This window comes from Serpula lacrymans, assembly GCF_000218685.1.
Source record: "Serpula lacrymans var. lacrymans S7.9 unplaced genomic scaffold SERLAscaffold_2, whole genome shotgun sequence".
NCBI lineage: Eukaryota > Fungi > Basidiomycota > Agaricomycetes > Boletales > Serpulaceae > Serpula > Serpula lacrymans.
The window spans coordinates 3,167,005-3,181,985 of record NW_006763291.1 but is presented as its reverse complement, the minus strand read 5'-3'; the positions used below and the strand labels follow the sequence as shown (position 1 = coordinate 3,181,985).

Below are 14,981 nucleotides of genomic sequence, written 5' to 3'. Positions count from 1 at the left end.
GCAAATTTACAAAAGAATTATGCCGGATGCTGGGCATCAAACCTAAGTTATCAACGGTGTTCCATCCACAAACTGATGGACAAACAGAGAGACTCAACCAGGAGTTGAAACAGTATCTCCGGATATTTATTAACGACAGACAGACAGATTGGGCCAAGTGGCTAAAGATAGCCCAGTTCTCTTATAATATTAAACAGTCGTCGGCTACGGGAAAGGCACCATTCGAGGTCACTAGATTGTACCTCCCCAGAATGGGTGTAGAACCTGGCAAAAGCAAAAACGAGGCTGCTGGGAACATGGCAAAAGACATGAAGTCTGTCTTGGACGAAACGCGCAAAGCACTATTTAAAACTGCGGAGCAGATGAAAGACAGGGCAGAGCGTAGACGCTCTAAGGCCCCTGATTACAAGGTCGGCGACCTGGTCTGGTTAGACACCGACCACTTGAAATTAAAAGACCGGCAGTCTAGAAAACTGACCGAAAAGTGGATTGGCCCTTACCGGATTAAGGAAGTCAAACCTAATGCGGTGGAGCTGGAACTCCCAAAACGAATGAGGGTGGTACCCACGGTTAACATTAGCCGTGTGAAACCCTACAAGGGACCGCTGCCGGGACAGCGCGTAGACTGGCCCGGTCCGGTAGTAGTCACCCAGGAAGGTGAAGAAGAGTTCGAAGTCGAACGGGTGGTAGATGCACGCTTGAAGCGTGGAAAATTAGAGTTCCTGGTCCTATGGAAGGGCTACGGAGACGAGGACAGAACGTGGGAACCAGAATCCCATCTGGAAAACTCCCGCGACGCTGTTCGCGAATTTTATTCTAGGAATCCCTCAGCTCCCAGGAAGCTTAGAGGCATGGATTCAAACCTTTTTAATTCCCTCTTTCAACCTATGCCCGAAAATTTTACCACTACCTCCGGAATTTGGTCTCGCCTGGAAGTCAAGCCTTAGAAGGGGGGTAGTGTTACGATAACACAATTTCCGGACATCTCCTTTCCTTTTTATTCTCCGCTTTAACTTTATACTTTAAGTGCCACGCGGCATTTCCCTTTCTCGCGCCGCGTTGCCTTTCTTTTACTTTTAGACTTAACTCTCTCACGCAGTGGAGCTGGCCATACGGGCTAGGCCCTATGACATCATCAGCCACTGCCTTCATCAACTGTATAAATACACATGTACAAACAAACCTGTAGTAGTATATATACCCCAATAGATCCAGGAGACTCCTCAGCGAGTCCTCCTGTTGTATACCAACTAACTCACTGCAGCCCAAGGGGTACCCACTCCCCATCTTCCACTACCTTTATAGTGTGTTCCTGTGTGCGCCAGAGTAACTAACTCTTGGTTGTTACACAAGTTCTCATTTCTTGTATCCTGCAAGTAGATCTGTTCTGCAATGCGAGAGTTCACATTGCGCTCCAGCAGTTCTACTGCATGTTCATTACCAAGCCCTCCTTGGATGGAGAGGGCCACGAACCGGGTAACATAGTCATCCATCCTCATGTTTCTTTGTTTGAAGGAACGGATTTGCTGACGCGCCCAGTCACGCTCAGCCTGCACTTTGAAGTATTTTCCGATCTCCTTCTTGAGATCTTCCCAGGTTGGCCACACTCCCGCGGTGTAGCATTCCTGCAGTCTAACTTGGGCGTATCGACCCGCCACAGATCCTTTTAGTCGAGATCGCACTGCAGTGGCTACCTCAAAGTCGTCGGCAAATGCGTCCCAATTTGCCTTGACCCAAATCTGGAGCTTGATCCACCATTCGGCGAATCACACTCTGTCTCCTTCGAAGGCGCCAGGGTCAGCGACGACTTCTACTTTCTTGTTGAACTTCTTCTCAACCGAGGGGGTTGCCGCAGGGGGGTTGTTCTGCAGCTCGGCGAGTTGCAAAGTTAACATTGCATTCTGCGTATGCATAGTGTGCAGCAGAGCATTCATATCTTGTTGCAATGACATGTTGACTTGTTTTCTTTGTGAAGTAAAAAAAAAAATAACTGGGGGTCCCCGCTTGCTATCTGCGGATCAACCTCTTCCCAGCTGAGTATCGGATCTCAATCTCCGACTACCCACACTATAGTATTTGAAAATGTATGTAAAAGGTATTTGTAATAAACCCTGGTCCGAACGGTTGTCAGGGGGTGGTCCGCTTGTAAAGCTGTCAACCCTTCTCCAACTGGCGGAGGCAAGTGCCCAGCCTGGTCAGAGGAAAGAGAAATTGAAGTTGTGTATTTTAATTCTAATCAACAGTGGTTCCACACCGACTGCTGAGCTAACTACTCCCCTTAACACTGGGGGCCGCGTATCAACGGTTTTGGTTCTTCTCCCAAAGCACTACAAGGCCGTTGCGAAGAGCGCACCTATCTGCTATGCGGGATATTCCCAACCAATAACCAAATCTCCTTCACCCTGGAGTCCGGGTGCCCAGTGGGACTTTTTGCACAAATGTGCAAGAGAGTAGAAAGAGCGAGTCCTAATGTAACAACCAAGAGTTAGTTACTCTGGCGCACATAAAACACACTATAAGGAAGATGATGAGGGAGTGGTTACCCCTTGAGCTGCAGAGAGTTTGTTGGTTAACAACAGGAGGACTCGCTGAGGAGTCTCCTGGATCTATTTGGGGTATATATACTACTACAGGGTTATTTGTACATATGTACTATACAGTTGATAGTGACAGTGGCTGATGATGTCATGGGGCCTAGCCCGCATGGCCAGTTCCACTGTGTGAGAGAGTTGTGTCTATAATAAGAAGAAAGGCAACGCGGCACGAGAAAGAGGAGTTTGGATAAAAGGGGAAGTGCCGCGTGGCACCCTGTGTGAAAGCTAAGGTTAAAGCGGAGAATAAAAGTAAAGGGAAGGTCCGAAAATTGTGTTATCGTAACAGAAACTGCTATTGATTCTCATTTTTTCCCGTATGACGTTAACAGTATCCTACCGATATACTCAATCTAAAGAAACTTGTTGTCTCTTCAAACATATGATTACATTGAAATCAATACAGAACAAGCACAAAAACCTATTAGCCATAGTAGACGATGGAGCAATGATGAACGCGATAGATACAGCAGTATGGGCAAAAATAAAAGGAAATATGGGGGAATTGAAAGAATCAGGAATGAGAGGAAAGATGGCGAATGGCGCTGTGTTAAAATCTCAGGCAAGATGGGTTGTGTCAGGCAACAAATACGAAGCTATATAACAAAGCCCAATGTCTGGTCAAGTCCTTCCTTGAAGGCGGTGAATCAGAGTATGAGAATGAAGAGTATCGGTAAGAGCGCAAATCCAAACTAATATTGAACTGGAGAACAATACATCGAGTATGTACTTCTCTATATAGTGAACGACGATGGTCAGACCGAGAAAGGGAAGTACTAAGAAAGTGGTCTGACCAGCTAGTTAACCAATAAGGAAAAAGGAGGAAAGTGGTCCGATCTATCGTCTTTACTAATCGTATGAGAAAACGTATTGGTAAGGGATGTACGATTGGCTGTATCAGTAAGCCCATGAGAAGGCGCTGACTTACAACCTTCTTCGCTTATCAATATTCCTCCGAAGTATTCCCAGACATAGCACTGGATCGTGACTATGTCATCTGGATATCTTCTCAAGGGTCGACAACAAGTCTACCTCGTTGTAGATACGATAGAACGTGAGTGTGAAGAGAGAATAAGAAGAAAAATGATAAAAGTAATAAGACACCTGCTGTAATCTCTAGTCCAAGGGCAAGAGGAGTGACGGGGATCGAGTCTGCTAACCACGACATGATGGGAATGCGATAAGAAAAATCGATTCCTCACATTAGCTCCCCTTTTATAAGACTCGTGTCCTCATGAGTCCGGATGCGGCACTTTGGAACTTGTTACTAATCCAATCAAAAAGCATTGGAGGTTTGGAAGTGGCGGTGTAGTTTTCGTAAGGACGGAAGTGGAGAGAAGCGGTAATAATCCGAGGGGCGGCTGGATTTGTTTTATGGAAGGCGGCGAGTAAATCAGCGACATGCGTAAGATTGGTGTCGGGTTCCCAAGTTCGTTCGGAGACTGGATAACCATGCCAGTGAATGAGGTAGTCGAGTTTACTACCTTTCAGTTTGGTCGGTCTGGAAGCGATTATACTCTCTACTTCGTATTCGTCTATTCCTTCCACGATCTCGGGTGGTGGTCGCGAGGAAATTGGTTGATTGATGAATTCGGGAGCGTGGTATGGGGAGAGGATGGCTTCGTTGAATACGGGATGAATGGACTTCCAACTTTTAGGGACATCGAGTTGATAGGCGGAGGGTCCGACCTTTTGGGTGACTTTGAAAGGTCCGAAGCGTTTATCGTCTAATTTCTTCATTGGTCTATCCGTTGTGATGTTATGCCCTTCTAACCAGACTTTGTCGCCAGCTTGATACTCTCGGGAGGGGGACTTCTTCCGGTCGTAATACTTCTTCAGATTCTCGTTTGCTACAAGAAGGGAGGATTTCGTGATATCATGGAGTTTTTTCATTTGTTCGCTAAATTCTACTGCAGAAGCGGATCGAGGGGACGACGTGGTGGTGATATTCGTTCTTGGGTGTAACCCATAGTTCAAAAAGAAGGGCGTTTGATTCGTTGCGGTATGGAGGTGGTTGTTGTAAGTAAACTCAGCAATGGAGAGCCAGTCTGCCCAGTCATCTTGTCGATGATTTATAAAAACGCGGAGGTAGTGCTCTAGATCCTGGTTGATCCGTTCGGACTGTCCATCTGTTTGAGGGTGATAGCCTGTAGAGAGGCCTGGTGTTATCCCCATTAGGTCGTAAAAGTCTTTTGTGAATCGAGACATGAATTGAGGACCTCGATCGGAGACGATCTTTTCAGGAATTCCGTGGAGTCGTATTACATTATCTCGGAGTTGACGTGCATAACCGGCCGAGTCGAGAGTGACGAAGGTGGGGACGAAATGGGCCATTTTACTAAATCGGTCAACAAAGACCTGAACGGCGGTGTAGCCCTTGGATTCCGGTAATGCGCCTATGAGATCGGTGGTGATAATCTGCCAAGGTCGATCTGGTATCGGGTTCGGGTGTAGAGGGGCGTTAGGCTTTGTCCGATGTGCCTTGGTGCGTTGACAACTCTCGCACCCTCGTACATACCGTCTGATATCAGTACGAAGACTTGGCCACCAGAGCTCTCGGTTCACTCGTTCAAACATTGTTCTTTCTCCTGGGTGTCCAGCCAGGGCTTCGTCGTGATGATCTTTCAATATTCGCGCCCTTAGTTCGTGATTTCGGGGAACGTATACTCGGTCAGCTAATGGGATCGGGTAGGAACTCGTCGCGGACTCTCTCTTGATCCAGACGATCCTATCCTTCATCTTCCAGGTATCCGGCTTCTCTTTCAAGTTCTTCTTTACTACGTCGTCTTGTTTCTGGAAGCTTTGACGTATATCTGGTAGGTATCCTTCGTTGGTGTCAAGTAATTCAAAATGTACGTCTGGGAGAAGTATCTGATCCTCATTATCGTTTGTGCCTTTAGGATGATCAATTCGTCTGCTTAACAGGTCGGCCTTCGTATTTTGATTCCCTTTGACATGTTCCATTTTAAAATTATAATCTGCAAGCTGGGATGACCATCGAGCTTGGCGTCGATTGTATTTCTGAGGTTGACGGAAGTAGAGGAGGTTTTGGTGATCTGTGAAGATGGTGAAGGGGTGCTTTGATCCTACAAGGTGATGTCGCCATTCATCTAACGCCGTCATAACTGCGAGCATCTCTTTGTCGTAAATTTCGTAGTTTTGTTCTGCAGGGGTAAGGGCTTTCGAGAGGAATGCTATGGGTCTGAATTTGTCGTTTTGTTTCTGGGATAGGACGGCTCCTACAGCGAAGTCAGAGGCATCGGTTTCTAGTTTGAATGGGTCGTCGTCATTTGGTATAGCAAGGGTGGGGGCGGTAGTAAGCGTTTTCTTCAACGTTTCAAAGGACGTCTCTTGTTCGTCTTTCCAGGTCCAGTCAACTTTTCCGGTGAGTACAGTGAGTGGTTTCGCAATTCGTCCGTAGTCTTTGACAAATCGTCGATAGAAATTGGAGAACCCTAAGAATGATTGGAGTTCTCTTTTGTTCTTTGGTGCGGGCCAGTCAGCGACCGCTGCGACTTTTAACGGATCCATACGGATAGTGTCTTTGGAGATGATCATGCCTAAATACTCGACTTCCTGTTTCTCGAATTCGCACTTCTCTGGTTTAAGATACAACTGATTTTGTTGCAGGATACGGAGGACTTTGGTGACTATTTGACGATGTTCTTCGAGTGTTTCCGTGAAGATCATAATATCGTCTAAATATACAATAACTTTTCCTTCCGTGATCAGTTCTCTTAGGAGGTGGTCCATCATGGTCTGGAAGGTCGCTGGCGAGTTGGTAAGTCCGAAAAACATGACAAGGGGTTCAAACAGGCCGCGATTGGTCCTGAAAGCGGCCTTGTGTTCGTCTCCTTCTTGGATTCGGACGTTGTTGTATCCCCATCGTACGTCTAGTTTCGTGAAGTAATTGGCACCTTTGAGTTTATCGATGAGTTCGGATATGAGGGGGAGGGTGTAGCGATTCTTTATGGTAAGTTCATTCAGCTTGCGATAGTCTTGGACAGGGCGTAGTGAGCCATCTTTCTTTTTGATAAAGAAGAATGGTGATGCGTAAGGTGATTTGGATACTCGAATCCGTCCACTTGTTAGATTTTCGTTAAGGAATTCGTCTAGATGGTGTTGTTCGTCTCGGCTAAGAGGGTACGTTTTGCAGTCAAGACCATTAGCCTCGGGTATTAGCTCAATTGCATGGTCCCAAGGACGTTTCGGGGGAAGTTTGTCAAATGATTCTTTGGTGAAGACGGGTTCGAATTCATGGTAGATTGGAGGAACGACATCTCGGAAGGTGAGCTTTGACTTTGCCTTTTCGGAGGATTCAGCGATTTGTTGACTTTTAGTGGCAAAGGTGTTCAATTCTAGCTGTGTTATCTCCATAATTCGTGTTTCAAGATCGACGGCTAGAACTTTATCCCCTTCTTCAGGATGATACTCCGGATCATCAGTAGGGAAGGTAATCTTGTTGGTCCGCCAATCAATTGTTGGATTCGTCAGTATCAACCAGTCGTATCCAAGCAGTATGCGTGGTGAAAGTAGAGATGCTACGATGACATCTATCAAATGTTCTTTCCCTTTCACATTGATGTGAAGAGTGACATAGTGTGTTACTTTCTGGGAACGACCATCGGCTCCCGCAGCGTCAAGAGGGACGGGCAGAGGCGTAGTATTGAGGGTATACTTGTCAACCAGGCTTCGATCGATAACCGAGTTGGTGCAACCAGAGTCGATAAGGGTTGGGACGGTGAATGTCTGTCTGTCGTCTATGGTAGTGACTTGAGAAATGATATGGAGACTTCGTTTTGACGTAGGGTTGTGCGGCGAGGTGTAAGCATGGATGCGTTCTATAATGTTCTCTTCGTCGTGGTTCTTTAGCATCTGTATCGCCTGCAGGGTGATATGCTCGTAGTGATCTTTATGGGCCCAGTTTCGTAACAGAGCTCTTGCTCTTTCTGGTTTCTGGTCTTTGATTCGTCTGGCCAACCATTCCGGTGAATGTGGCTTTGCGTAGGTTTCGGTTACAGCACGTAGATGTTGATCAACTTTCTGAAAATCCTTCGGGGGTGCTTCGATTTCTTTTAATGACGATGTAGTGGGAGTGTCTTTGGTTTCCTCCGTTTCCATATATCGTATTGCCATCTTTCCATGTGGGCAATTTCTAGCAATGTGGCCTCGTTCGCCACAATTGTAACAAGTAACATTCGGGTTGGGCCGATGTTGTCTCTGCGTGTTGGAACTCCCAATCTCCATAGGTACACCTGATCCTCCAAACGTTCCTGCTGTGTTTGGATGGATTGCATTCTGGGGCGGTGGTCTATGAGATGGAGTATAATACGGTCGCTGTTGGATATACCGTGGTCTTCGCGTCTCTGTTCGCGGTACTGTCTGTCGATGCTGTGGTGGAGGGTAGTCTTGGTTCTGCTGATAGCGCGGTTGATATCGTTGGTACTGAGTTGGCAGCCTCTGTTGAGGTGGTTTATCTCTCCTCCTTTCCAGATTAAGTTCTTCATTTCGCTGTTCCCATTTCCTTGCCGCTGCCTTCCACTCTAAGTACGTGGTGGGTAGGTTTTCCTGTTGCGAGATACGATCACGAAGGAATTGAGAGAGGTTGCGGCGAAGGATACTGTGAATGAACGGATAACTTTCATCTGCGTCTGGTGGTAATCCTGCTTCCATAAGTTTGGATTTGAGTCCTCCAAAATATGCGTCTACCGTCATCTCTCGTTGTTCGTAATCGTGAAGGGCAATCTCTGCTTTCAACTTGAGATGGGGGTCCAGGAATTCGTTATCTAATTCCTTGATGAATTCTGAGATAGTTCCCCAATTTCGCGGTGCAAATAGGTCTCCTAGCACTGCGGTTTTGTTGTTGAAATTCGCCTTCCATGTATGACAGGCGTCATTGGCTTTATCGGACGAGATTCGGGATAGTGCAAAGAGGATTTTGGAGGAGTTGGTTTGGAAACTTCTGGGATAGGCGAAAAAGTAGTTTGCTAAAGCGTTCTTCCAGTCAACGTATGTTTCCTTTTTACCGGTGAATTCGAATGGAGGAGTGGCAAGGACAGCTTTGCTTCCTTGATTTGTTTCGTCGGCCATTGCTGCTGCTAGATCAGGTTCAAGGTCTAAAGATTCCTGATCGAACCAATCGTCGGGTTGGTTTTCGGGTTCTGGAGTCGGAGGTGGGGGAGGAAAGTTTTCTGGTCCTGCTGACTGATACAGTTCGTCGGGTTCTAGAGCTTCCGCAGCAGCTCCTAGAGATTGTGGGGGGGGTGTGTCGGGAGTGACCAGAGGACGGGGTTCTCGATAGGGCTCCAGATTTTCAACGGGTTAGATAACGGATTTAGATAACAAGTCTTTTAGGGAAGTCTCCTCCTTCTGCTTCTCGGGGTCTCCAGTATTCTACGTCCTGAGTAGATTCTTCACTTTCTGACTCGGTTTCGCTGCTAGATTCTCCTCCAAGTATATCTGTTAATGAACTTCCTGTTTCTCGTTCTATCCTTTCTGCACAAGGTGCAAAAAGTTGTTCAACCGACAGGATGAGCGGTGCTTCTCCTCTCCGACCTTGGTAGGTGTAAGAGTACTGCGAATAGATACGAGTTCGTGAGCTATGGTTGATAACGGCCCAGAAATCGCTTTGGAGAACTGTAACAATGAAACGTTCGGGGTGATCAGATTGTTGGTTAACAACAAATGGAGTGAGGATTTCTAGGATCCAGTAATATTCGTCGACGTATTCTGAAATGTGTCGAATGTTGTCGATTTCGGTCGTGTAGTCTTCTCCGTCACGGGATTTCCTCTGAGCAGTCGCGATGAGTTGATCAAATCGTGCTAACGCAGCAACAACTCGTCGAATATGATCTTTAGTAGAGGGCGTGACGATTATAACAGAAGTGCTGTGTTGAAGACCAAACCGCGGCCCGAATGCGTCAAGATTTTGGACTTCAGGGAGGTAGAGAGTTCGGCGAAGTCGTGTCAGATATTGGACAATAGAAAGGTGGTCCAGATGATTGCCGATGCAGAAGTACTGGATGGGTTGGTAACTGACAGGAGAGGCGGAGTAGGTGTCGTAGTAGTCAGATGTAAAAAATGAGGACGGGATATCGTAGGTAGGTTCCTCGTTAGGCCTCTTCCTTAACACAATGCCACAAAGCAAGGTGTGTTCGAAGTTGTAAGGGAGGAGGCGGCTGGGTATGTCTGGAAAAACGAGAGGGCGGATTCGATAAAGATCGAGGAGATCTGGGATGTGGCTCTGCGAAATAAGTTGCAGGTTTCGTTCTTGTACGTTGGCTATTCCTTTCAAAAGCTTAACCCTCTGAGTGTTCTTGTAACTCGGGCGTACTAGGCTCTCGAAGTAGTCTATCAACGGAATTTGTTCGTGCCGCAGGGATATGAAGATTTAAAAGTTCTCTCCGTGCTTTGTCGGAGATGTTGGAGTATCTCCTCGAGACTGCGAGAATTTCTCTTACAGATGGCGGAATGGTAAAAGATGGATTGGGTGAGGGCGAGTGCGTCGTTTATGTCGAGGATGATATCCTCGATCGGATCAATTGGAGAAGACGAAGCAGAGGAGTCTTGATACAACTCAGTGATCTGTTCGACCGTTCCTTCCGCGTCTGGAGTACGGGCTTTGGTAGGGACGGGGAGGACCGGGAGCGGTTTGTTGAGAGCTGCGAGGAAATCTTTCTGGTGTCTGCGGTCCGCTTCTGATACCCACTCTTCTGAGAGCTGTTGGGAGGTAGACACGATGGAGGTATACGACATCCCTGACGAGTCCGGTTTGTAGGTATCTGATGATGGCAAAGAACGCAAAGAATTGGACGAGAGCGGTGATGGTAGAGAAGGCGTCCAGTTTGAGAAGACTGAACGACAATAGGTGTAATGGTGTGGATAGTGAGAGGTCGATGACGATAGTGAGGAGAGGGATAGGGATGGTAGAGAGGTGGAGAAGGTGATGATGAAGGTTTAGACCGGTGCAGTGGCAACGACAGTCTTTTTCAGGGTGTAAGGAAACGGTTTTCCAAAGAGGGGCTCTGGAAAAGGATTCGAGGTAGGTGAGTTCAATATTTTGTCAGGCAACAAATACGAAGCTATATAACAAAGCCCAATGTCTGGTCAAGTCCTTCCTTGAAGGCGGTGAATCAGAGTATGAGAATGAAGAGTATCGGTAAGAGCGCAAATCCAAACTAATATTGAACTGGAGAACAATACATCGAGTATGTACTTCTCTATATAGTGAACGACGATGGTCAGACCGAGAAAGGGAAGTACTAAGAAAGTGGTCTGACCAGCTAGTTAACCAATAAGGAAAAAGGAGGAAAGTGGTCCGATCTATCGTCTTTACTAATCGTATGAGAAAACGTATTGGTAAGGGATGTACGATTGGCTGTATCAGTAAGCCCATGAGAAGGCGCTGACTTACAACCTTCTTCGCTTATCAATATTCCTCCGAAGTATTCCCAGACATAGCACTGGATCGTGACTATGTCATCTGGATATCTTCTCAAGGGTCGACAACAAGTCTACCTCGTTGTAGATACGATAGAACGTGAGTGTGAAGAGAGAATAAGAAGAAAAATGATAAAAGTAATAAGACACCTGCTGTAATCTCTAGTCCAAGGGCAAGAGGAGTGACGGGGATCGAGTCTGCTAACCACGACATGATGGGAATGCGATAAGAAAAATCGATTCCTCACAGGTTGGAGTAGTCCAAATCATGGACAGAACAACAGTGGTCAGATTCAAAATCTTCAATGCAGGAGGAGCCTTTGAAGTCCTACTAGGGAAACCATGGTTAATCAAAAGCGCAGCAGTACATTTTTACAAGAATGACACACTACAACTGACAGATGACAAAGGCACTATAATACTGCAAAACCATAATAAGATGCAGAAAAACGAAGAGACCACGACAAAGAAAAAAGACGAACCACCAGAACAAAAACATACAGAGGAAACTGAAGGAGAAGAACAAACAAATATAGATGGAGGAGACGAATGAAAGAAAGAAGATCAAGCTACAAACAACGAACAGAAGTGGGACAGAGGGGGGAGATTGAGAAGGAAAGCGGAAACGAGGATAGAAGCAGTGGTAATGGTAGGTGAGGAGCAAGAAGTCATCGGCAAGAAAGAGAAGAAGTCGAAAAAGGACAAAGACAAAAATGAAGAGATATATGCACACCTTGCAAAAGTTGTCGCCAGAAGGGAATGGAAGAAAAAACACAAGATGATAGGAGAACTAAAACGATTAGTCACGATGTATGGAAGGAAAAAGAGAAATTGGAGAAAGGAAATATCACCAATAAGGAGACAAGCAAAAAATGAACAAGACAAAGTGCAAGCATTCTTGATGCTAAAAGAACAAGAAGAAGCCCAACGAAGTAACCGGTTCGACAAAGAAAGGGTAAAAAAGATACAAGAATTAGTAACAATAGGACAACAATTGGAAGAAGACCAGAAAACAAAAGTATGCACATTGATTGAAAAGTACGCTGACGTGTTTGCATTATTGTTAGCAGAAGTACAGCCAGTGGCATCATACGTACATAAATTGAATCTCCCACCAGACATATCAGGACCAATGAGACTGCGACAGAAAACATTGATGGAACCACAAAAGGAATGGTTGTATGCAATGCTTGATGACATGGTAGAAGCAGGCATAATACGGACAATGTCAGCAAACAAAGTTAAATGGGTCTCAGAGGTGAACATACTACCGAAGAATAGTGGAAAAAACAAAAAAAATCCTAAAGAGATCAAATGGAAAGCAAATGAAGTGTTAGCGAGAGCAAAACTACCTCCTCAATGGATAGACATATCAAAATCAGTGGCACAACAACAAGAAAACACGAGTACAGAAACAGTAAACAATTGGAAAAAATGGAGGCTTACATTGAATTTTATCCCATTAAACAAAGTAACACTGAAGACAGTATTTGATATAGGTGACCTAGAAGGAAAACAGATGAAAGTGGCCAGAAAGAAATGGATAAGTGTTATGGACTTTCATGCTGGATTCTATGCAATACCAATGCAAGAAAGCAGGGAATCATGTGTCCCTTTCTAGGTTTGAATGTGTCCTTCAAATCTATAGCATGGTCCCAAGGCTTAGCCTCTGGGAAGCGCTCTGATTTATGTTTAGAAAAGACTTTCCGGAAGTCATGGTACTCGGGAGGTACCAGCCTCTTAATCTCTTCCTCGGGTTTTACCTCATTGTCCTTATCGTCAATCTTTTCTAAAGATCTAAGCTTGGCATAAACATGAACAGCATTTATCCTTTCATTCAGCTCAGTTTGACGGATATGACTCGGCTTACCCAAGTCCTCACACTCCTGAGGGCAACATGACAATGTGACAATTGTGTTTAGATAGCCAGGTCCAGCCTAAGATTAAATTAATCTTCCCTAGTTGGGTAGCTTTGGCGGTGACTCGTTCTCTGTGTCCTTGGTACTCGACAACAAAAGAACATTTGTGTGTGATGCAGCCACCCGTGTTAAGTGTACTGTCAATGTTATAGATGAGAATAGATACATCTAATTTCACAAGGGGGAGTCTGATTTGCTCCGCCCAGACCTGATCTATAAAGATGCTGTTAGCGCCTAAATCAAGCAGTGCGTTGGTTGGGTGTACTGTGCCCCGGGCAAGGTTTTCCACACCAACGTCTAAACGGATCTCTTTTTGGAATAAATATGTGCGCATCAACACACGCCTTGGGATTTCGCTGAAAAGTGGCTCCAAAGAAGAAAAAGTATCAAAAGAAACATGTTTTTCTACTTTAGGATTTTCTATGTTTTTATTTTTATCTTTACCAGAATCAAGCACCCTAGTGTTTATCTCGCCGGGGCTACACTCCAAGGGAGACGCTGGTACAGCGGTGGTATCATAAGTTGTTTCAGCATCAACTCCTTCATTATCTTGACCCACTGAATCAGCGCTCAAAGCAGCTATATCGTCAGGAGGGTTCAAGAAAAATCCACAGTCACAGCTTCGCATACAAGTACATACTTCAGATAACAAATTCAAAAATCTATTTACAAGTTTGGGAGCCACCCCCGTCTTTCCTTTATTGCTCGTGCAATACCCCGGAGCAGGGGCCACTTTGTTGTGGTTTACTTCATTGTTATAGGGAGCGAAGGCACCCAAGTGACCTACACTCCGAATTCTTTTCCCTGGGCTTTTATTTCAGCAACCTGCTGATCGTAAAAGAAAGCCCGGATCTTGTTGTAAGAACAACCGGCCAAAGAATTGAGCCGATCATCTAGTTTTTCTGCTTCTAATTGGCGTGCCTGGCACCCTTGGTTATTTTTTTGTTGAGCGGCCCGCACTCCGTTTGTACAATTTTGGGCCATGTGCCCTTCCTTCTCACAGCTGAAGCAGGTGAATCTGCGCTTTTGTCCACCCTGGACCACGCCGATATCCATAGGAGCACCCCGCCCCAGTTGCAACCCGTATAGTTGCAACCCGTGAGAGTGATTTTGTTTTTGGTTTGATGACCCAGGGCTCCTCTGGGAATAGGTGTTTTTGGTGGTGGTCCCGCCACCTTGATGCATTTTGCAGAGCTCTATGGCCCTACCTATTTTCCTAACCTCCTCTGCTGCTTGGGAGAGGTTCTCACTTCTCATATCCTGCAGATAGAGCTGTTCTGCAACGTGGGGGTTCACATTGCGTTCCAGCAGCTCTACTGCGTGTTCATTACCTAAGCCCCCTTGTATGGAGAGGGCCAGGAACTGGGTTACAAAATTATCTGTCCTCATATTTCCTTGTTTGAAGGAACAGATTTGCTGACACGCTCAGTCATATTCAGCTTGCGGTTTGATATATTTTTTAATCTCAACTTTGAGATTATCCCAGACAGGCCACACTCCCGCGGTGTAGCACTCCTGCATTTGTACTTGGGCGTATTGACCCGCCACAGGTCCTTTGAGCCGAGATAGCACCGCAGTGGCTACCTCAAAGTTGTCGGCAAACATGTCCCAGTCTGCCTTGACCCAAATCTGGAGCTTGATCCACCATTCGGCGAATCACTGTCATGCACCAAAGTTGATTGGTAGCATGGACAGGTGTCAATAACAAAGCAAATATTCGAAAAGACTTGCCTTTGCGCCACACAGGCACAGTGCCACGTGGAATAGTAATTAATATTGCCTTTTTCGAACTTGTGGCTGATCAGCATCACCTCTATTAGGCAATCCAGTCACGCTCACCTTTGCTTTTCCATTCGGTACTTTCCGCATTTCGGCATTTCAGCAAATTTTCGCGTCGCCACTGGCTACACATTGCATTGTGCCCTCGCTTTTGTCGTTTCCCTTACTCCCCTTTCTTTTCCTAGCCCCACCATGGGCCCCTTTCCTCTCCCTTTTATTCTCACCTGACGGTCGTTTCTGGATCCCCATTCTA

General features: G+C 45.9%; 5 protein-coding genes across 5 annotated transcripts; all 5 read right to left on the bottom strand.

The window, feature by feature from the left end:
- Positions 1-1,250: 1,250 nt before the first annotated feature.
- On the bottom strand, positions 1,251-1,952 carry SERLADRAFT_433888 (uncharacterized protein; the record flags this gene model as incomplete). The annotated part of the gene is made up of 2 exons (XM_007314134.1): positions 1,251-1,727; positions 1,773-1,952. 2 exons carry the CDS (start codon positions 1,950-1,952, stop codon positions 1,251-1,253), a joined length of 657 nt encoding a protein of 218 aa, XP_007314196.1.
- A 1,326-nt stretch (positions 1,953-3,278) lies between these two features.
- On the bottom strand, positions 3,279-3,801 carry SERLADRAFT_379551 (uncharacterized protein; the record flags this gene model as incomplete). The annotated part of the gene is made up of 1 exon (XM_007314133.1): positions 3,279-3,801. The coding sequence occupies one exon, from the start codon at positions 3,757-3,759 to the stop codon at positions 3,601-3,603; it is 159 nt and encodes a 52-aa protein (XP_007314195.1).
- An 8,779-nt stretch (positions 3,802-12,580) lies between these two features.
- Positions 12,581-12,799, bottom strand: SERLADRAFT_345638 (uncharacterized protein; the record flags this gene model as incomplete). The annotated part of the gene is made up of 1 exon (XM_007314132.1): positions 12,581-12,799. A coding segment is annotated over one exon (219 nt), but the record flags the coding sequence as incomplete, so codon positions are not given.
- A 142-nt stretch (positions 12,800-12,941) lies between these two features.
- Positions 12,942-13,220, bottom strand: SERLADRAFT_343551 (uncharacterized protein; the record flags this gene model as incomplete). The annotated part of the gene is made up of 1 exon (XM_007314131.1): positions 12,942-13,220. A coding segment is annotated over one exon (279 nt), but the record flags the coding sequence as incomplete, so codon positions are not given.
- A 512-nt stretch (positions 13,221-13,732) lies between these two features.
- SERLADRAFT_433885 (uncharacterized protein) lies at positions 13,733-14,554 on the bottom strand (the record flags this gene model as incomplete). The annotated part of the gene is made up of 2 exons (XM_007314130.1): positions 13,733-14,365; positions 14,420-14,554. 2 exons carry the CDS (start codon positions 14,552-14,554, stop codon positions 13,733-13,735), a joined length of 768 nt encoding a protein of 255 aa, XP_007314192.1.
- Positions 14,555-14,981: the final 427 nt, after the last annotated feature.